Source organism: Varroa destructor, unplaced genomic scaffold (genome assembly GCF_002443255.2).
Source record: "Varroa destructor unplaced genomic scaffold, Vdes_3.0 BEIS01000003.1, whole genome shotgun sequence".
Lineage (NCBI taxonomy): Eukaryota > Metazoa > Arthropoda > Arachnida > Mesostigmata > Varroidae > Varroa > Varroa destructor.
This window is the reverse complement of record NW_019211456.1, coordinates 50,706,376-50,730,118: the sequence shown is the minus strand read 5'-3', so window position 1 is coordinate 50,730,118 and position 23,743 is coordinate 50,706,376. Positions and strand designations below refer to the sequence as shown.

Below are 23,743 nucleotides of genomic sequence, written 5' to 3'. Positions count from 1 at the left end.
TCAGACAAAGTCAATCAAGACTACTCCTATTTGACAATAAAACATACGGTTTTGCTTTTCTATCTTGAAATCACTTACTTCTATAATGGTGACAAATGTTTCGCGAAACTTGCATAGTTTCTTCACGACGTTATTCGGGCATCAACAGTAATAGTACGTGTGTCAATGCCGTATACATACACTAGATTATTGAGCTAGAAATTCGTTTTACCTGTGAAATTTTTCGCGATGGAGCGTTGCAGTCAGCGCAGAAAGCAGACAACAGCCAGGAAAGTTGCAACGAAAAGTCCGCATCTCTTCGACATCTGAAGCGACGAGTAAAATATATCATTACGACTTTCGTATCTGTTGTTATCGAGTAGCTGGGGCTGACCAGAGTTTAGCTGTTCTATTGGGAATATAAAATAGCGTTATCTTTCCTTAAACATTTAGCGTGTCGTACCGGCCACAATATAGCTAATATATTTTTGCTTCGGAACAACGTTAGATTTATAGTACATTTCAGGGTTTCGTCGGCATAAATAGACGCTTTAAAACAATACTCTAGATTAGAAAAAAATATATTCCAGTATTCGTAGCTCGACTACACAAAGGCATGTTCATCACTATACTAGCTAGTTGAAACATACATCTGGATTAGATGACGCAAATACTCTACAGTCGTCTTGCCCAATGAAAACATACATTTTTAACTGCACCAGCAGTCCTCTTTCATTCTCCATATACACCGATATTTGGGTTTTATTTCTTATTTGAAGTAGTGAATTTTTTTACGTATATTTTTTAAAACCTTCCAAATTATTTAATCTTGAAACTAAATACATAGAACTCAAAGATAATACAAGCTTGGTCGGAAAATGTCAAAGGTAATTTACCACTGACCAAAAAGTTTAATAACTCATAAATAAACGTTTCATGTAGCTTAGAAGACAAGTCGCAATATTTAAACGTTTTATATTGAAGTATAGCTTGCCTGACACACTCCTATTGACTTGTGTCCGAGTGTTGTGTTGTAGATAGCTCCTGTGATGAAAATGCCGTTTTTACTTTCTGGTGGTGATGAAAATGGCTGGAGGAAGCTTTTACGATAAATTTATAAAAATGACGGGACGCTTTCCTATAGGCGGAAGCATCACATGGGATTAGGTTGTTCTCAGTCTTATAATAAAGACAAAATGGATTGTACTGCTTGCTCTCGCAGATGTAACGATCAGCTGAAACGAGGTCATTAGTGTACCATTGCAGTTCCCATCACGAGCAGGGCAAGCGGACACCAGTCATCCACGAAGGTGCTTATGGAGCCTGAGACTTAGTTGGCCTAAACGCACGATATCGCCGCGTCAACTGGACTCCACCCAAGTCTGTCTAGGCCCTAAACTAGTTACGGGACAGTAGAGAGCTCTAGTGGGTTCATTATTAGGCATCACAAGACGGCACAACTGGACTCGGCCACGCCACTCATTTTTTCGCTGAAAGCCCCAGCAAGTTCTAGTTGATATTCCCTTGCACACGTGTTCTTTGTCTTCAACACGGATTAGGTCAAATCAGTAGGTCTATTTGTAGGTTTTGGCCATAAATAAAGTTTTTTCGTAATTTTGCCGTTTCACGGACTGACATTTAGTGCATTGTTATCGAACACGAACTCGGGAGCGCGAATAGCACTTATGGCAAGATTTGGCCCTGTTCATGTATGCAGCTTCAGGATTCTGCCAGAATTCGATGCCAACACAACCAACTCTGTACTAAATTATCTCGTGGTCCATCCCCAGTTCTCCCTAAGATATGTATATTTATTAACTATATTTGTATTCTTCTTTTCCGACGATTCTGGAATCTGATTTAGGGGAAACTCGTGGATGGGTACATAAAATGCGTCAGATAATTTTGTTGAGAACAATTATAATCATTTGGCAAAACTGTGCGCTCAGATATTCTGGGCGTTCTATTAACGGGGTCGCGGATCGAAGGCTCCAACGACTTCTTCCTGTTTACTCTATCAATCGCCCTACATCTGCGAAACTTCCGGAAGTAGGCAAAACCCGACAAGAGATCTCTTTTAACCGAAGGATGCCAATAAACAGCTACACGTTCTTGCATTTTGGAACTGATCTGGGTATATACGACATTTTGGAAGGATCATGTTTGCTCAAGAAAAAATGTTCTCCATGTTTATCTGCAAAACACTAAAAATATATAGGTTTAAGTAAATAGCTAGATTTAAATCAGCGAGTCCTGACTTTTCAAGTCACACACAGTCGCCAAATGTATCATAACTAATTCATAAAGGTTTTGTTTAATAAACGAACATGCAAGTGGTAATTGTCCGTATTCAAATAATATCAATGCTCGAGTTACTAAGGGTTAGAAAAACTCCGAAATATCAGGAAAGACGATTTTTGTAATCTGGTGTATTTACATGGTAGCCGATCCAGCTGTAACCCTACAAAGTATATCGGTATTAGGGCGCGTCATAGATACCAACGCTTCAAGTATACGATAATTCATTGCAAGAGACTGTTCGTACACTCTTATTCAAAATATAACCAAGTGACAAGGGTGTTGATTCATAATTGGCAGTTCCCGAAACCATCTAAATGCTCTTCTGACTTCCGGGATCCGTTCCTTCAAACTTAATACCATAAATCGCTTAATAGATATCGGATGTTCATCCGCCAGTGGTTAAATGGCAGTCAGTAAAAATAAGCAGCTTCTTAGAGAGAGGCCGAGCAGTGACCGCGGATAAATGTAAAAGAGTATATTAGAAGGAAACACTGATGGGCATCATGTAGGCTAAGACAGCCATTATCAGCCACCACTAAATTCCTTCAAGTAACCAATAAGTCTTGACAACAAAGGGACACGACCGCCGCTGAGAACATCCGTTAAAAGCAGCGCCAGTAACAATAACCGATCCGTATCGACATGAGTCAGTCACGTACCTTCGTTTCACTCAATCGTTTAGTTCGTGTTTCTCTGTCATCTGTCTGAATCGGAGAATCGAGTTTATTCGCATTTCCTGTTACCGATGCACTCGAAATGCACAGTTATTCACGCAGGGAAGCGTGCACATGGGGCAATGCGAAAATAAAAACGCTCAAGCAGGCAAGGGCAATAAGCGCACCCAATTGCAAATAACTCAGAAATGATAGCTACAAGATCACAGTTTCGCTTCCGTACGCTTCGTGGAATTGCTATTCCTATCGTTTAAATGCCGTTGGAAACAGGTTGGCTTCCTATCTCAACCATAGTTAACAACAACCGTCTGTAATATGGGGTTTTTTGAGAAGAAAAAAAAACTGTATGAGTGAAGGATAATGCGATAGGTCTGCAGTGTTGGTTGTATAAGGCATCATCTGAGTTAAGCTAAGAAACAAAGGTTGAATCTAAGTTGTTGCTTCCATTTCTGTCATCGATGGCAGAAGCGACGAGGATAACGACAATATGTTCAGCTGTTCAGACAACCGTTAGACAATTGGCATAAAGTTAATAGTGAGTCGAAAAACAAATAGACAACCTATAATGTAAGTTGTGCACTGGTCGAACAATTTTCAAGTTCAACAGCAAATAGCAGTTAACGGTAGTAATGGCACCATTCGTTCGACGAAGGGAGCTATATAAAAACATATCCATGAACTGGGTCAAAGAGAACAGTGAAAAATAAATCCACAAGTAGAAAGATAGCGAGGCATAGTAAATGGACAAAATCATGACTCAAGCACCACATTTTGCCTCTCTAAAAAGCGTTGGATCACCTATTTCCGAACGAATGATGATGGCAGAACTTAACTGCATAAATTAGGGATCGATTATAGGAATGGTCCATGATTAGCTAGTATGTGTGTCTGTAATAAAGGCGGTAGGTACACCGTGTCCCGCTATTGATCCCCTGCATACAGACGTCGACAGGCACTGCGCGTTCCAAGTTCCTGACTCCACGTCCACAACATGTAATATTTGGTCACTGGACAATGGAGTATCCTTTATGGCAAACTATCAAACGGTATCGAGGTTTGTTCTTTAGATAGAGTCTCCTTGACACATGTCTGCTTTCTCTACTAGAAATACTAAGCATTGCAAAAGATTTCTATCTATTTGAAGGGCTTAACTTAATAAAAACCAGATTACCGTCTTGTTAATAGGAATCACCTTTCTAACAGAAAACTTTACAGAACTCAAGTTTCACCGCTAATTTTGTTCCTCTGTGCAGGTATTCAATGTGATTGTGTATTGCATCAGTAGTCTCATGTATAAAGGCAAACTTATAACACAAGGAAGGCCGATCAACTCGAAACACATTTTGAATTAATTAATATGATATGTAAATGCAAGATTCCATATTTGAGAACTACTAATTCCTACGGTTTGCTGCACGACCCTTGAAACTTTCGAAGCGACGTACCTTAGTACTAGTTTGTATAAGATAAAATTTAAATACAAGCACAGAAATCAGTAATTCATACGGGCACCAGCTGGCACCTCTTAAACTTAATGTGGTTGTTTTATAGGACGACGACAATACTTAATGATCGTGAACACATAAAAAAAGGGTACATCCAAAAAAATTCACGTTCAAATATACAAAACGATAAGCTGTTTGATTTTAAAGAGCTACTTTCACTGCAGTAACCTGGTATGTCTTGGGTTTCGCCGTTTTCGGCAAAGTTCAGCGTCCTTTCGAACTAGTGAAATCTATAAGCATCTTGTTATCCTGAACGTGTAGACAAAAAACGACATCAACTAGATTTAGGTAATCTTAATAATCACATTATTCAGTGGTTATATGCCAATGCAACATAATTAGCAAATACGCGACGCAGTCCGTTCAAGGACTGATAATAGTAACAATAGTTGCTGGCATAGACAATCGACAGGAAAACGAATATAATTAGATCAAAGATTACTCAAGCCCTGTTTTCTGAAGATAGTGTCTTTGAAGGTAGCTTAACAATAGCAAATTGTAAACAATTTTTTCTTTTGCTAGTGTAAGCTATTTGTGGTAAAAAAAAGTAAACAACGGTTTAAAAAACAACAAAGCAGGCAAACAAACGTCTTTATAGTCTGAAAGTCCCACCGACCAGGAAAGGTTCCACTAAATATTTTTCCCGTCAACAGTAAATCGGTACCTCTAAGTATCAAAATAGCCAATAAAGAAGCCAATAAACATCTAGAAACTTGCAAAGCATTAGAGAAATTGACAACAGTAGGGTTGATGTTTAATGCCATTGGACTACTGAAGATTGCACGGAAGTATCCCATCGAGTTACAAGACTGCTATGTGAATTGAAAAGTTTACCTACGAAGCCCGGTTTTAGCCACGGCATGGATCACTAGCTCAAAAACCTAAACTTTCTGTGTATATGCAATTAATATATCCTCTAACCAATTAAGAGTAAGTGTAGTATAGAGAAAATCGAAGCCGTACATTAATCGTAGGGTTAAATTGAATCTCTCTCTCTCTCTCTCTCTCTATATATATATATCTATCTATCTCTAAGGTTAAATCGACCGATCACAGAATGTAAGCGTCTACATTTTTGGCGTTCCGCAGTCAACTGCACCACAAATGTTAGCCCAACAGTATCTGCCACATGTAAGCCATATTGGTTAATTTTTCTTAACGAAATCGAAAGCGAAATAATAAACAGCTTATTCAGAACTGACTGAGTCAAATACAGAGCGTGTATATAGGTGTTAAGCTGGTAATCAATAGCAGATGGACCATAAATATACGATGGCGGATCATGAGCGGATAGGATATCGGCCGCATACTTTGAAATCAGAAAATTCGTACTTCGGAATAAATACGTATGGGTAACTTTTAGGCCCGACAAAAAAAAGCTAAGTTACTACTCTTTTTTTAGAATTTATCTGTCACGTCCGTCTGTGAGCCGAAAACGCCGCAAGACATTGGTGATTATCGACAATGTGGTTCTCTTCGTTGCTCTTGTTGTCCGCCATTGTTTACCACAACGTATCACAATAGTGTCATTATGACTAGAATAATGTCTCACGGCTGTATAGCACAGACTTCTGGTCTATAGAATATTTTCGCCAAATCTTAGATTTCTTTGAATATAATCAGTGCAAAATGTGCACGATGCAATATTGATTACGGTCCATTTGTTCTTACTCATACAAAATAACTACAGAAATCATCAATGTGCAGATATCGGGTGTGCTATTATACGGATCATTGGCCGACTTATTTCCATTGGGTCTACGTTATGGTTGCTTCGAACATTAACTGCTAGTCAAACAACGCTTATTAATTCGCACATTTCTATTAATTTAACCGAAAACATTTCAAGTGAATTAGTATACTTTCCTTTATATGAGATGTCTTAAAACCGACCGAATAACGCTAACTGAATCCCATGTCGCTCAGTAGCGAAAAAAACAATAATGCACAGGTAATGAGACGAGAACGACGTGTCCACAAAGACCCGCTCGTCTTAAACCGAATAAATAGAGCCATTTCAGCCAATGGTTTCTTTAAACCATAGGATGTATGGCAACTTTTGGTCGTTAAACACTATATACAATCATAGCAGGATACTCACCTTAATACTAGGTACGGTTTGATAGCTTCAGCAACGTCCGCATGGTGAACGTACAGGCATACAAGTTGTGGTAAATAGAATGCTACATCGGCGTCATCGAACGCAAACATCCGATTACCGATATAAGCTAGGACGCCAGCTTCTCGACTTTGCGAAAGATACTGCACAGCGTAACGCATCGTGAATAATCGCGATTCAAACAATCGTAACAGCCCCGACTGGTTAGAAGGCAGCGGGGGCGCTTTCAACACCAGATCAGCTGCCTGGGAACCTCCTGCAGCCAAAATATCTTTACCGTTGCGGCATCTCTCTGATGCTTTTTCCTTTGATTGGAGTTGCCTGCTTCCTGACGCTTGTTTCTCGGGTTTTGAATCAGTGGAGTAGTCACTGTGAGGGCCGCACGTCTTCCTACTGTAAGCATCTTGGTTATTCCAACAGCATGACTCCAGCTCCGTCTCCGAACCGGGCCGCTCTTCGGGCGTTTGTCTTGACGTCCATTGTGCTACCCGCTGATTGTGATCGACTGAAGGCACCGAGGATGCGGAGAGCGCAGCGCTCTCCGCGAGGTCAATTACTGCTGCAAGTCGTTGCGCTAGTTCTGGCTCAGGATCCCGTGGGTTTTCTTCGATCGATGTACGACATCCAGGTAGATTTGGACTCTCATCACCGCTTGTTGTCGATGCATCAAAACGAGAAGAGTTTTCGGAACAGCTGTCAGATCGCGCCTGCCTGCAGGACGGACCCTCATGCTGATTCAAAATTCTGCCTTCTCCATTCGTCGTCTTAAGAAGCGGTACGGGACCCAACAATCCATTGCTGATAGGCGGCATCCTAGAATGTTCGGAATCTGGCATCTCGGCAGCTGCACAGATACCCGAATCGTCACTGGCTAGTGAGCTTCCATCCGTTTCCTGAAGATAATAAATATTGAAAATTAAAGAATTGTTCGATATTTCATAGAAAGAAAAAGACAGATCTTAGAACTCAAGCGTGTGACTATACTTCATAAAACCTATCTCGACATTTCTCGCCCAAAGGATCACAAAACGTAGACTGAAGGTAAACACCAAAAAAGAAATCATGTACTTCAGGAACTGTTTTAACAATTCTGTTTTACAGAGCTTGATGACTCGTTGAACCCAGAGCTATGCAAATGTACATTACTGACGCCCGATCAAATTAAAGATGTGTCAAAGTCTGTTCCATTTATACACGCTTGATTTATGTGTACACATTTTTATAAGACAAAAAAAAAGTTTTTAAAATGACAGCCTGAAAAAAGTATTAAAATAAAAGTATTTCAGCGAGTTATGTGGCATAGATATGATCTAAGGCTCACCTGTTTGTGGGTGCTAATAAAGGCCTGTAGAAATACCTTATAAGTACAAACAAAACAACTGCGTATTCATTATAGAAATTTTAGGACATTATAGGCCAGCTTCAATCAACGTCACGGATCGCCCAAACGTAAGAAAACTCTAGAAACGACTTGTTCCTTCATGACATTAGGAACTTCAAAATAAGCAAAACAATGACGTTCGCTCAATTGACTGCTCAATCATAGTAAGGTCAAAAGTATTGCTTGCAATCGATTACCATTATTAAACTCATTTTTTTGCTACATACTACAGGATGATTTGTAAGCTCTCTTGTCTATAGCTTGGATGACTACATAGGTAAACAGAAATAGAACGCTGAGCTGCAAATACTACCATATGCGAGAGTTGTTGCAAAGAACTGAATGAATATAAGGTGCGGGGGTCGGGAACGCAGGTTTATTGTATAATATAGCAGCAAAGGTGGGCGAAGGCAAAAGGGAGCTGAGATATATCTAATGTCAGCGAAAAAAATAACAAAGTCTAGCAAAAAGTAAATAACAGCTTTTGACTAAATACATGATCAGAGCATTCACGATAGTCAATGCTATTGCCACAGAGCTATATACATGGATAACACCATTACAACACTGTTAGAAGAAAGTACCATTCAAATTCGTCATATATCGTGTTGGTTACGCTGTTTTTCTTTAGTATAATCACACTGCCTCGCAAATGAACGGGTAGCACGACCGCCATCTTAGTTCTCATAGCATCATCTGCTACAGTTTTATCTCTACCAGATAATCGATACTAATAACACAATAATAAAAAATACTAAGCAACGCTGGCATACTGTTTGCACCACACGTCTAAGGGGCATCTCGTTGAAATGGCAGGAATAATAATAAAATCAATTGATAAAGAATAGACCTAATTATAACAGTTTTGATAATTAAAGGCTACAGCCTTGTTATATTCCGCGGCGCTTGGCTAGCGAAGAGCTCCATTAGTTGTTGTAGCAGATTTAATGAGCATTATTACTGCTTTTCATTGTTATAACGAATTTCGTGTTTGATCAATAAAAACTATCCGGTAGGGGCAACATTACGTAAAGGCAGATAAAAACGCTGATGCTGACTATGTTCTGACAATGACGACGACGACAAGAAGAGCGTAAAACATTGGTCAATACATGTCGAATCTAGAGTAGTTTAAGGGTTATCATTGTTCCGTTTGACTTGTTATTATCAACGATACCGGACGCTGACTTGTCTTCATTTACGAAAAATTAAACAACCGAGTGAAGTGCATCATGTCCAGAAGAAAAGAGAAAATTAACGATCAAAGCTTTTACATAGAATACACATTCGAGGTAACCTATTGAAACCACGAAACGAATATATTTCTCAATAGGGTCAAGTGCGTCTGTCTCACTCTAGCATGAAACGTTGTCGTCGTTTTAATATGGTCAGGTGCGACGAGCAAGACCAGCCGTCTCAATAAAAATTGCAACATCTATAAAAATAACGGTCCAAACAGAGATACTAATGTATGTGACCATAGAGATATCGAATAATTAGATTCTGCATTGAGGCAAGACAGTGTCGATTAGCGGCAATGAAGCCAAAGTCATTCATACCACTATTTGTCTTTGTCGTTCCCCAATTCGTCCGTCCTTTGGTCTGCCCTGGCGCTCCTGCTATTACTAACAGTGGCCCCGATGTTTCTTTGACCAAATAACTGTTTGGTACGAGACACAGTGACCATAGAAAATCGACTTGTATTTGCCCTTGCCTTCTCCTTATCTAACAGCTTGAAAACGGCGTTCGTGGACGCACACAGAAAGTGCTCACATGTATTCGAATGAAGTCGGCCAAAACAGAACGCAGACCATATTTTTACTCGCCCCCAACTCAACAACGACTTCCCATTCAATATTTTAGCAACAACCAAACAGCTTCTGTACTATATACACAGCTCAAAGAAGTGGGAAATTATCGGTGTTGCACAGCAAAAGCTGTTATGTCTTGTCTGCAACATCGCTCAATTCTGTAATCACTCAGTGGTAAAGCTGTTATTGTTGTTGTTCTAGACGCCACGGCGTTTTGTGTTAATGGGCTATCTCGTACAGATTCTGGGTCACTAAAGCGAAGGTCGCCGTAGCTCGCATCAGCAGAAGTCAATGCCGTTCCGGTCACCAGATGACACTGCTAAAAACTGCAAATAGCCAAGATTCCCTAACCCCGACTGACTTGTCATTGAAGACGTACGTTGCTGTAGACGACAATACAGGGAACTGTCATGGCATCAACAAATACCTATCAAAAAAACCGAGAAGGAGGAGAAAACATAACAAATTTCAGCGCAAATTCAGCTCCACAACAGCTGTTGCTGTTCCCACAAACGACTCGAAAGATGTGCGGATAACCAACTGCACAAAACGGCAGTAAGTACCAGAATGCTCTGTATCGTCCTTCAAATAACGTTGTCCACACAAATAAGGTCGGGCTTGAAAAAGGTGAATGTCTATGAAAACGTACGTATCTTTTTGAGCACGTCTATAAAAGGTCTCGGTGGATAAATGTGTCACTCCCAAATGCGATACTAGAGGGTTACATAACTTAACGTACTATATTCACGAGCCATTATGCAATATATAGGTCTATATATACTTTCCTGTTTAGTGATTTTCTAGTGATTAATGAATGTGGAACAACGAGACATTTGTCTAATACGGCATATGCCGCTAATATAGGATATGGCTTCAAGACTTGAAAGTGTCGATGACAATGCACATACAAAAAGTACATTCCTAGCAGCAGTGGCTAGATAACTATACGGGCAAGCTGTGACCAGTTACCTACAGTCACAACAGTCAACATTAATGCATGCTTCAGTCCTGTATAAACCTGTATCGTGTACATTTTATAGGTAATAATTTGCTTTTTAGTGGTTGTTGCCCGAAGTGTATAATGAGAAGGTAATCAGATGCGCTGCTTTGTGAATGTTCGAATGAACAACGAATTGTCTGGACAAGTAACGAAGCGTACGCGTTCGTTTCAGCTGGATAACTCATTCAACCACAGGGGCAAAACTATCTATTAGACATAAACAAGCATGAAGTGCGCTTTGTAAGTATGAATAATAATAGCGTACATATTTCGATGAATACAAAAAACTCTTAAAATGGAAAAAGCTATGAATGATTGACCTGAATATATAATTAATAGTAGTATGGCCACGCGGACGCAATTCCGACAGAGGCCAAAATTTTCAAGCCCTAGAGATTAGCTAAAAGACTCAACAAAATTCCACGAACCCTGACACACATAATTGATAATATATAGTGCTAAAAATAGATGAGAACAACTTCGTTCTGCATTTTAGCTCCTCACGCAAACGGCTTATTTAACGATCAACTGATCGTTTCGTATCAACAAATTTAACGATAAAATTTAATGCCGACAGTAACACCTATTCATTTTATTTCTAGTAAACTTGTCTATATGATATAAATGCTTCTTGTCATTAAATACCTTATGAAATCAATATTGATCTACTTTATAATACGTACGTATTACGTCGGTGTTTCCAGAGATTTTTTCAGATTATAAGAAGGGCTCTGGCAAAATGGGTCAGTGGTAAGTTTCCATGTTTATTACGCACAGAGATTTTCGCCTTTTTGGATCCCGGGTATTTAAAGTTAACGGATGTTTGGACTATACCCATACGTTAGAGAACTAAATGATAGAATATTGCTGGGTTCAACAACACAGACTTAACTTGTCGAGGGCATATTCTTATCCCTTTTGATTTACAATGGTGTTATGTGTATGACGTATGCGATCGCATTCGCGCCGCATAGTATTTTAGAAAACCTAACAAACACTAATTAGATTTAATTCAAATTAAACGTTTAGGTTAACAGTAAATCTTAGTTGATTGTTTGGAGAAGAAGTGATAATATATGGTTATTATCGACCAAAATTTTACAGGTCTATTGATAGAATCCTACGTCGTGTAGTGCCAATTCAGTGCTGGCCAAGCCTCAACGATTATAGCGCTGTGAAGTTGAGACAACTTAATTAACTAAGCTAAGCTACTCATTTGTCCGCGACTGAGTATAAGGAGCTGAGCACACTGGCAAATAGAGCTCGAATAGTTCAACAGAATATTGCACTCGAGACGGTAATGGCTTGTTTGTGATACTTCAAGACACCAATACAAGAACTAGAGCTAATTGTTTAGTTTGGCCTTAATAACTTACTTGCACCAGAAGCGGATGCTCGTTTAGATGAGCCGCATGTAATGGCAAATGGTGCTGATGTTGCAACTGACGCTGCTGTTGAAGAGCTGAATCAAGGCTGAGGTTGCGCACGTGCTGATGTTGCTGTCTCGCATTTGAAATGGGGGCAGGTGTTGATAGAGCAACTGCTTCTCGTTGACCGCAGTGTGCCCCCCCACAGCCATTGCTCGTTGTACCGCAACTACAAGATGATGTCATACAGGAAGATCCACAAGAATCGCATGTACCACTCTTGGTAATCCTGGCAGCACCACCGGGAATCCGCAGTGGGTAACATGCTACGGGGTAGACGTCATGCGTGTCATGACTAGCAACTGGATACTGCTGAGTGGGTTTTTTGACGGACGAAGTTTGATCAGGTGTCGGAACACTGACTTCAGAGTTAAAATGTTGAACGTGCAGCCCGGAACCGAGACCAAACATGGAGCGAAGGTCAAGCGATGCTCCTCGATGATGACCCCTTCGATGAACGCTTGCTAGTTCCATGTTCTGCCAACTGACTTCCTTTGCAGTAGAGCCCCTAATTTTCTCTACTTATGTCCTTCTTTTTCGTTCACTTAACTCCATCCGCTTCGGCTGGCAGAGGGCTCTGTAAGTAGAAGCAAAAACAGTTTTGACTATTATGAGAAAAATTTTCTCCAAAATTAACCTGACCTCTCTAAAACAAAGTTCGGTCTGTAGCACCAAATCAGATACCTTTAGAAGCGCTAAAAAACATCCCTACTGTTCAGGAAGTCATTATCTGTCATTCCATTTGAAATTGGATTTTCGGGATGGCTATTAATATCAATTAATTTATAAATTAATCTAATTATCTAGTCGTTGACTATAGCTGTAAATACGATCGAAGATGCGATCAGACAGCAGAACGTCTGGAGTGCTTAGATTATTAGAACAATTAAATAAACGGCAGCTGTTATGGTAAATCCTGAAGCTACTCAAAATTGCCATTAATTTAATATTTATTTATTTCTAACTAAAAAGTTAAAAACAAGACGGCTTTTCCAAATACTCACTAGGTGCTGTAGCTTTTGTGATTGCGGTATCACAGAAACGGTAATAACGTCTTGTCCTACTATCTGAGTTGACCTTAAATGAAAAGTCAATAAACGAAAAAATCTGCTTGACTTTAAAGCCATAACTATTTAAAAATATACAAATGGTAACAATAATAAGGGCAATAATACTTGCATATATGACCGCTGGCTACCTAATGCAAATGCAGTTCTATTAGTCATATCAGTACACTGCGTTGCGTTACATAAGTTGATTTTACGATTCGGCTCAAACCCAAGGATTGTCTACTATAGCATAAACAGTCTATTAAATCGTAGCACTTTATAGAAAGCATAAACCAACGTAGATAGCAGCATTCCCTATTAGTATTTAGATGTAGGGGGGCAAGTGTCTTCTTCTGGCATGCTTCTACCATTCACTTTGTGATTACCACGGGTTGCTTTATCGCCGACAATGGCGCGCATGGCTTACTTGCCTATTAGCTAGCCCCTTATTTATCTGGCCTATCAGCTTTTTGTATTTTTATTTTCTTAAATCAGATGTGAAGGCACTTTGACCCCATCTGCTAAGTATATAAAGTGTTGCAACCTTTTTTTTTGTTGACATTCTCTGAAAGTAATGCACGCTTTGCGCAATGGAAACGGCTAATAGGCAGCGCTAAGAATAGAAAGAAAAAAAAGAAATTTAAATACTTAAGAACGTCTCTTGGTGTCTAACGGAATTAGGTTCAGTTTCGTCTTGTCTAGGCGACTATAGCAGCAGCACTAACTACAAAGAACCACGCATTACTCCCGCTTTGAGATACTTCGATGACTCTCGGTATTACAGAGCCGTAAACGATTTACTATGGTAATCATTACAATGTTGATAATATATATGATTTCGTCTCGTGTTCGCAATGCCATTGAGAGTGATAATGATTGTAATCAATAATATGAAAATAGCGCGCGCTAACCGGTTCTATTGTGGCACTAATATTGAGCATATCATAGATGAGCCGGAATTATTTCGACAAGTATAGCTAATTAGAAGATACGTTTGTTAAGAAGTCTATACTTGTGTGTGAAATGTTCGCATCAGAATATAACAGTCCATGCTATCTTCGTTAACTGAAATAGGAAAGCAATGAAAAGGGCAGGCAAAGCTGACTGCCTGGGGGTTCTACAAAATTTTGTTCAAGATGGTGCTAAGACCTGGATACGTTACATCGTGCAACAGCAAAGACCATACCAATAAGCTGTAAGATCACAAAGACCTTGGAAAAATTAGCGACAAAATGAAAAATTTCGTTCTGAACTTAATTTGCTTATTATCAACGAATCTTCATGTTTTTTTTTGCAGTCTTCCACTACGACATTCATGGTTTGTTTTCATTTTGCTTTGAACCCGCTGAGTAATTGCTTAAGTCGATTATACGATAATCTCACGTTGCTTTGCCCATGACTAAGACGACTAATCAGAAAATCGCATAAATCTTTTAACTTCAAAAGCGTGAAAGGTTAGCTTGCTCAATTCTGTAAGCTTATCAAAACTTATGAATAACATACTAATCAAATGTTACACAAAATGTTGAGCCGTCTTGTCAGTACTATAAGCCTGTGTAGGCGACGATTCAACAAATACCCAATTATTTTGTAATTATCGAACTATTATTAATACCTTAATTTATGGCTCTACAGAATAATTTAATGTACTGCACATTAGACTTAGCCATGTGCGATTTACATTTTGCACAATTGACTAGTGAAAGTGCATCTATTACACTATCTTGTCTGTTACACATTCACTCTTTTAGCGAGTCACTTATTTCGTCACACTTATCACCCTGTAACATTTTTATATAATATAGCTGCACTTAATAGAATATTTACGTACGTTAAACGATAAAACTAGACTGCAACGGTTGCTAGAAGCAAACGATAGTTCTAACAAGAACAAAAATGTCCATACCTCGTAAAACACACCGAAAGCCAGCGTAACTACAAAACGACTCGATTTTTTTGTCATAACTGCCACATAATGAAATCATATTTTTACTACGACTAGGTAGTCCGTACTCTGCAATAGAGGTTTTTACCACCATCTCTTTCACAAGACTTTTAAACTAATAAAATATGAATGAAATAAATAATATAGTGACTTGTGCGGTACATATTACACACTGATTAATTATTGTCTGTCATAAAAATGGAACTTAATTGTTCTTGATTAAGGGATTAGCCTCTTCCATGCACACTTTCCTGATTTCAGTGATTGGATAACAGTCATACACTTGATCGGCGATACTTGCACTACTGCAAGCATAAGTATTGCCAACGTAAATTACGACATAATTCACAGTGTTACGTTCGCAATTCGCATAGGTTTCAGCGTTCCATTTTCAAAACCCCTAATGTTACCTGAGAGTAAAACACTGAGAGGAAAAGGTAGTAATGGGTAATATATATATATATATCTACATACACAAGAAGGGAGAGCAGATTTTCCTGGAGAAAAGTAACGCAACGACTATAAATAGGGCAAACATACAAATAATATCTAACCGTCTACACGATGCAATTTATTTTGTGTCTAGTCGCAACCTGTGGCATATTACATGTTTACCCGTAATCTACCCAAATATAAGATTAATTCGGTACGGCCACGAGGCACTCACCACACAAGCGTGCGCTTTTGTCGTAATTACGGCGTTTCACGCGCGCCTTTTCGCGATCTCGTCGCCGCGCTTTTTAAACTTTTCCCGTCAGCTGTGGAATCGCCGCTAATAGAATGCTATCGACATTATCGACAATGGGGGCCATTTCAACCCGCCGCCCCGTTTAATGCCCCCTCCTTCTCTTTACTTCACAGACAGACGACGACAAGGCGAACAAATGCCCATCATCACTATTACAGCTAACACAGGGCGGTGAATGCCATAGATTGGGCGGAGTGCAGTCGAAACAGCACCGGCAGAAACGGCGGCAACAGTAACAGCACAAAAACAACGATCAGTGATATAGCTACAGTGGTATAAAATAGGTAGTAGAAGCAGTGGCTGGAATGGTGGCTGCAGTCGAATCATCGACGGGTTCGTTGCTTCTGCTCGACGGCTACTAGGTGTGCGTGTTCGTTTAAGGTTTTTGGACGACTGATGAAGACGAAGTAGACGAAATGCGGAAGGCCAACGGTAGCAATGTCGGAAGGTACAACGTGGCTAACGGGGCAAAAGCGAAGGGAAACGTCTGAGCAGTCAGCTCAGCAGCAGTCAAAACACCGATTCACTCGCTGATCCCTTTACCTTCTCCTCCATTAGCCTGAACGTCACAACAGCAGCCGTTGAAGCACAGAAGCAGCTGCAGAAAAGTACGACATAAGATATATAAAAATTCAATGTGAACAAGCTAAGTCTAAATCGCTTCGCGCAAAAATACTCGCTACACTGTCCATGGGTGTTATAACCTAGTAACCGCAAGAGATTATATAATAGGCGTGGACGTGCGTCTGCCTCTATCAAAGCAGAAATCATTATGTCTCCATGTAACGACACTTAAAATGATCGTACAGACGTTTGGTCACTTACTTCTGGTATAACCGTCTGAGAACTACTAAAGCTCCATGGAATAGAGGCCAAAAAGTAATATAAAATATCACTAGTAGTAATATGAAATATCCCATTTTATATTTCACGTTGCTAGCTGCGCTACATTCCCAGTCATAGCCTCAAGTGTATTTGGCATCTTATGTAAATTAAAAGTTACAAAAGTCATCCAATGTAGCACTCCCTCCATAAAAAAAAAGTAGGAACGCCTTATAAAGTACAAAAAATGAGCTAATTACTAATTAATTAATAGTTATAAAGCGTACGGTTATGACCCGCCGAGGACTCAAGAAACGTACACCGATAGAAGAGGATTAGCTATAAAGCACTATATAACTGAGTTTTTTTCTACTATGTTATTGATGTTTACCGTTGTGTCGGTCGAACGTTTCTAACAGTTACGTGGGCCGCTGCTTCTGACACCGATCGCTGTTTGTCCTGCCTCAAAGCAATTTCGTGAGGGTGATTGGAAGTACACATAATATAGAGGTATTATTAAGAATATTAAACTCATTATAGTATTTTCATTAAGTTTTTTTCAGGTATGGCGTCATGTAAAAAAAAAACCATAACACTAGTAGTAAATATAACATTAGTATAAAATATTTTGACGTAACAGGTGCGTTACCTTCTATTAAGGACATTAGTTATTAGGAAGTTACCAGCAGGATGTACATGGAAACGAACCGGCTTAGTGATGGCATTCGCTTTCAGGAATTAACGCTTCACAGAACGAAACCCCTTATAGTCGCCTAGTACTATATGAGCGTGTTTCAAGGGGTAATGTACCATATCGTTTGTCGCAGCTTGGCCATGTTTACCGAGCGAGATGTCTTGATTCCGCGGCCGATATGCTTTAGCGGTCAGTAGTACATCGCTTTCTCTAAGTGAATGATCTTTTCGTATACTTATCCAATAGCTATCCCAACCCAATAATGAGTGGCACAACTGCCGGCATTCGACGCCGCAACGTACCCATACACCAAGACCTACAGCCAGTTTTGTTCTCGTGGTAGTACTAGCGGCTGCCCGCCCTATCGTATTAACACTCATTTTCTAGCGGTGGATTAGCAAATCGCTTGCCGAATAGAAAGGAGTGTACAAATTAACCCACATCGCAGTCGCGTACATAAGCATCCGTGTTGGTCCAAATTTCTGTTTGGAAAATAACATGACATCAGGTAGTGGACAGTTTGCGTGTGTATGACCTTAATGACAATGGAAAACGCGTCAAGACCCCGACTGTTTGCAGGATAAAGGTTTTTATTTCTTGGGGTCGAAATGGGAAAGCGTGCTTTGTGTGAGTACAGACCCGTCCATTTTCCAGACTTCAGCAGTACGCTGATAACTACTATCCACCGATATCCCGCCAGTTGATGTGCCACGAAATCGGCACCGTTGCAAAGGCTCATGGTAAACGAGTTAGTAAGTAACCAATGATTCAAGCCGCATTTCCGTCGTCGAACTGGAGAGAACTACACAATGCTAGCGCAATTCGCTTCGTACGCCCCACCATCAAAAAACTTCTTTGGCATATAGTCTTGCACCATCCAAACTTTCAACTCGGCATAGGAAGTTATTCTTGCCCCTGGGAGAAAATTAAAGAAAAGTGCTGATCTCGCCTACCTGAGAATGTTATCCGAGGACACACTAAACTCATACCCAACGCGTCTAGCTGATACCGTTTAGCACTCACGAACTCGCTTAGTATCTCGCCAACCCTCGTAGCGACTGAGGAAACCAGCCTCTATCGGGACAAATGCCCATGCAACTTTTGTTTAAAGTTTTCCTACGATTCACCTATGGTGCTCCTTAAGTCGAACGCAACGAAAACCACTTCTTGCTAATTTCGACGATTCACGATCTGGTTCGGTGACCATTTCCGTCTTTTCGCAAGTCGATCATACTTCCCAGGCCATCGCTTGGGCTTCCTGGCGCCCAACACCACACGGGACGACTTTCAATAAGCCACTCGTTCAAACAACTCTTGCGTGATTTTGGCCTTTTCATTGCTGCCCCAAAGATGAGACGGACTGGCTTAACTTAGACGTCATTGGTCGCTTCACAACCATTTGCTCTGCCCCTAGAGTCATAGACATGTACTTATGTTGAATATCATGTTGCTTGCACCGTTATATATATATATATATATATATATGTCATACATTTCATTGCACAACGCACTGTTTACTGGCAACTATCGAACATAAACGTATACCTATTTGACTGTTTGCATTTGATTGTCGTGCTATTCTTTTTTTTACCAGGGTTATCCTTTTTGTATAGATAAACACTAATATAAAATAAAAACATACCTTCATAATTTCATTCATTTTTTTATTGTATTTTTATGAGTAGTAACGTACTTTTGTCCAGTGTACTGTCCGTATTTAACTAGTTCGTTTTGGCTAATATAATGCGTTGTTAACGTTGTTGCAGATCAGATTAAAAAAATCCCTTCCTTCTCTTTGTTCTTAATTACACTACAGTCATTTTCAGTCCTTTGATTGTTCTACCCAAAAAGTATTTTTACCCCCAAGTTACAGAGCGCTAATACTAAAACCTACGAGGAGAATTCAATTGTACAATGTTTGACAAGGCTCGAAGTGAGTAAAATATATAAGATAAGTTTAGTCAATAGTTTTTGAGTCAACCACTTAACAATACCAGCTTGATCGTCTTAAGAAATAAGCTCTCTCCAATCCTTGCTTAGAAGAGAATACCTGTCGATTTTTTCAGTAATAACATTGGGAGAGTAGGCCGTAATATTGAGTTGTCGAAAAAGCAGTGACCGTTTTGTCAAATGGGTGGCTTTAAATTCATATATCTCATGCAAGATAAACCGAGTTAGTGCTAGTGTCATCTAGAGGCTGAGATTTGGCAGCAGAAGATGTGCTAAAATTATTATTAGCATGCCTTTATTCAGATTTATAATAAATCATCTTGAAGACGAATGAAATTTCTGCAAAAATTTGTCAGATTTTATAATTTCATTACCATAAAGGCACAAGTACTACCCAGGATCATACAAATTCAATTTGTCTATAGCGGAGATGCATTGTCGAAAGAAATGGTCCAAAGATGGCTTTGTCACGTTCGTTCTGAAAAGATTCGTGTAAAAGGTACTTCTCGTAGTGATCAATCAATTACGGAAAAAGTTGATGAAATTATTGCAAAAGCTGAGCAAGACCGACACTTAAATAGCCCTAGCATATCTAAAGAACTAAGTATCCACCATCTAACAGTCTTAAACCGTTTGAAGAAAACTGGCTGCAAGAAGAAGTTCCATATTTGGACGCCACAAAAGTGCAATGAAGTCGAACCGTTGAAGTAGTTGATCACAGGTGATGAAACGTAAACCACATATTACGGTACCTCGTGAAAAAAAATTCACTCCATAATCGGTAACAAACCTCAGAGTCACGTAAAAGAATGTAATGCTATGTGCTTGGTGCGATTCGAAGAAGGCTATCGCCTGACAAACGATTGATCCGGACTTCTACTTTCAACGACTAACAAGATTATAACAAAGTAATAAAAAACGACCAGTCGGAACTAGTGGACAGGTGTTCTCATATATATATAATTTGAATGCATTCGCCGCATACCCGAGTCTTACACTGTCCAACTACTCGCTCTATCTTGCACTATGCGGTCTCGGCAAAATTCCTTTAATGATGTTAATTAAAGCTCAACAGAGAGCAGCAAAAGTATCCTGTCACAATTTTTCTTCAAAAACCACAGGTATTCTTCAGTAATGGTATTATGATCTTATCGGCAAAATTGCAGAAAGTTGCCAATAAAAATAGCGCATATTTAGTTAAGTAATATCATTTGATATTCAAGATATAAAAAATATTTTGGCTTGAAAATTGTCGGTACTTTTTTTCGACCACCCAACATATAAAAAAGCAGATCTGAATTACGAATTTTCCTTATTCTCTACCTAAAACTATATTTAAACAAAAGACAGTTAATTCACCGATGTCTCTTTTATACATGCTAGAAACGTTATTTCTAATGGACATGTTTATTTTAGATAATCATTATTCACCGCTATTACAGATTTCATTTGGGACCTATGTCTAGTCATTTTTTAAATACCCCTTTAATCTGCAAGCAACTTTTTAATAGCAAGCGCGTTAAGCGATATTAGTAGGCGTAAGCTCGCTAAGGAGATACGCTACAAAAAGTTAAGCAAAACCAAATTTCAGGCTGATAGCAGGTCAAAAGCGCCAAAATTATGAGTGTTCAAAAGATGCAAAAAGTTTCAAAAAGACTAATTGTTGGAGCTTTTCTAGACTGAGTTGAAAGCTTAATATTTCGTTAGTTTCTGCCTAAATAACCTAGGTGTATTAAAAAATGGTTTCGAGCCTTTCTGGTGGTCTTTTGAGCAGTTTAAATCTAACCTCATAAAAATTTTCTGGTTCGCCTCGATAACATTTTTTTCAGGGTCTTCAGAAAATGGAAACTAGGAATAATCGAAAATCGCCAATTTCATCCATAAAAAAGTTCTTCATCCTTCTTGAAGCTTCGCCTACCATAAAAAGATTATGTGATAGTTGATCCCCGTTTAAATTCGCACTGCTTCCCGCCACGACAAATTTGTTTTTAAAAGAACTGTTTTTTTTCTGTACGAGCAAAAGCATATGAACGCGTGTCTGTTACAGCAAGCAACTCGCCGAAGTTTTCTCTAACTTAAATGTATCATTCTATGTATATGCAAAGCCGAGTGCAAACTTTCGCACTCGACTAGTACGGAGCACATATTCACCACGGACGTTTTAACTTTAAAAGCAGCCAATGGTCTTGCGTTAAACTGGTCATCTAATCTTGTATCAGGCACCTTAATTAACTGATCTCATGTAACTTCATAGCAATTTTTGTGCTATTTAAAAGAGAGCTGATGTAATATATAAATACGCACAAAGCGTTGTAGATGGGCCTGAAAAGTTACCTCTTCATAAAGCCTTTGTTAAATATAATTCTTTGTGGCGTTAAATGTTGTTTAGAACCTTTCGATTTGATCTCTAGCGTCTATTCACTACAAAAGTGTGAACCATATAGCATTTATTTTACACACAGAGTGCAACTATATTCACCTGGTGGGGCCAGCACCCACTCCTGAAATATAACGCAAGAAGGCAAGCATCCTACTAAAAACCGTACAAGAGTGACTTTCACGACCCATTCGTGTTCTAAACTAAACGGCCATATTTTCTGAGTGACCACATCAACTATCCATACCTGCAATACACGCTTTGGCTCTATTGTTTAAATCTTCATTGTGTTGGTATATCGCTTTATTTTCTAGACAGATAGACTGATACCGGTCATTTTGGACACCTCGGATTTTTACTAAAAGTGTAAATACGACTGTCCAAAAAATAAGAATTATTTGTTTTTCGCCCACATGCTAGTTATCTAGAAATGCGTGTGCAGTCACACACTTGCGAGAGAATAGGTGTATAAAGGAGTCATTCATTAACATGAAATGCAGAAGCTCTTTACTACATTATATTTTCTAAATTATCTCTTTGTGTAAAGATAGTATATTTCGTTATGGATAATTTCTTTAGATCTTTGGGAAAGTTCTGGGTGAAAAGCCAATGAAGCCGCTAACTTCATATGGCTCTCGAAGCGCTATAATAGAAAGATTTATATTTGAGTTTTCATTCAAAGTTGAAGATTTAAATTTGATCCAAATTTGGAGTTGGAAACAATATCTTCCCACTTTCTGGGATACCCGTTGGATCTCGAAAATATGTCTAACCTGCTAGGTACCAAAAACTTCACGCGTTGTCTCACACCAACTGACCACTTGGCTATTCAGTTAAGCACCGCCCGACCGTATAATATATCTTGGTACCGATGCTCAAGAAATAATAGGTAATCTTATCCTTTATGCCAGAGGTAATAATACTTTCACATGACAGGTACGATTATTACCTGAACATCATAATGGATACAAAGTACAAGTAGGTAGATATTTCTATATAACGTGATGTTATACACCATATATGTAAGTTAACTAGTAATTATTAGATGGGGCTGTATTGGCTACCTTGCGTAGTATCATGTGTCCAGATTATTTTCTGCACTGGGGAATCAAAACAAAGAATTAATTGAAATAATCTTAAACCAATTATTTGTATTATAGAGAATCTCGTAAACGCGAAACGTGAAGAAGCGTTTGTGGTAGTGGACTGAAAGGTATAGATTCGAGATCAAACACAGAATCTTACAGTCAGTATCCAATTCCCACCAATCCATATTCTGTTTTTGAATAAGGCAAATCGTAATAAACTATGCGCACTGCAAACGTAATTAACAAGATATAGATGTGCGCCATTCTCGATTAATACAATGGCATTATGTTGATCGCAGTTACGAACATATTACATGTAAATACAATTTGAACTTTTTGATCCCATATATACTCATGACGGCCAAGGACAAAAATACACAGTACTTATATCTATGATGTTCGCTCTTCGTTATGGTTGCACTTAATTATGATGCAATATTGCATTTTTCAAAGAATCAGCTGCTGTGAACGAAACGATTTCTAAATCTAACAATGTCTACGTTATAGAATATTCGAAGAAGAGTTGGCAGATACATAGAGACATACCTCTAAATTAAATCGCAGTTTACCTTGTTAACGGTTAGGTACAAAGCAGCATTCACTCTGCCAGTGTTCCAAACTGGATGCCATATTTTTATCCATATGTTATATATATTTCTTGAAAGTAATTTGGTTTGACTTAACTAAACTGCTTGCTTTGACTTCAGTAAACAAACTCTTTGCAGTCCTGATTTTTACCGGCCATGCTCAATAGGGCCATACATTCCACACAAGGGTAAGTGCACATATGTGCTGTAACAGTAAGTCCTAAAAATGGCGCGATAGTTCCCTGTCAACTAATCTGGTAAGCATGATGCTTGATGGATCTCTTCT

At 39.1% G+C, this 23,743-nt stretch overlaps 1 protein-coding gene across 8 annotated transcripts in view; it reads right to left on the bottom strand.

The window, feature by feature from the left end:
- Nucleotides 1–23,743, bottom strand: part of fwd (phosphatidylinositol 4-kinase beta fwd) — a 42,470-nt gene that overhangs the window by 15,956 nt on the left and 2,771 nt on the right. For 3 of the 8 annotated variants that reach the window (XM_022800390.2, XM_086985103.1, XM_022800384.2), the window contains 4 exons: nt 13,202–13,274; nt 12,147–12,774; nt 6,561–7,471; nt 212–305 (listed from right to left, as the gene is read on the bottom strand). In XM_022800390.2, coding sequence (XP_022656125.1) covers nt 212–305; nt 6,561–7,471; nt 12,147–12,671 — 1,530 coding nt within the window. In that variant the 5' untranslated portion in view covers nt 12,672–12,774; nt 13,202–13,274. Of the gene's footprint in view, nt 1–211; nt 306–6,560; nt 7,472–12,146; nt 12,775–13,201; nt 13,275–15,858; nt 16,538–17,152; nt 17,221–23,743 lie in introns of all 8 variants that reach the window. The other 5 variants (XM_022800382.2, XM_086985104.1, XM_086985105.1 and 2 more) reach the window with 5 other exon arrangements.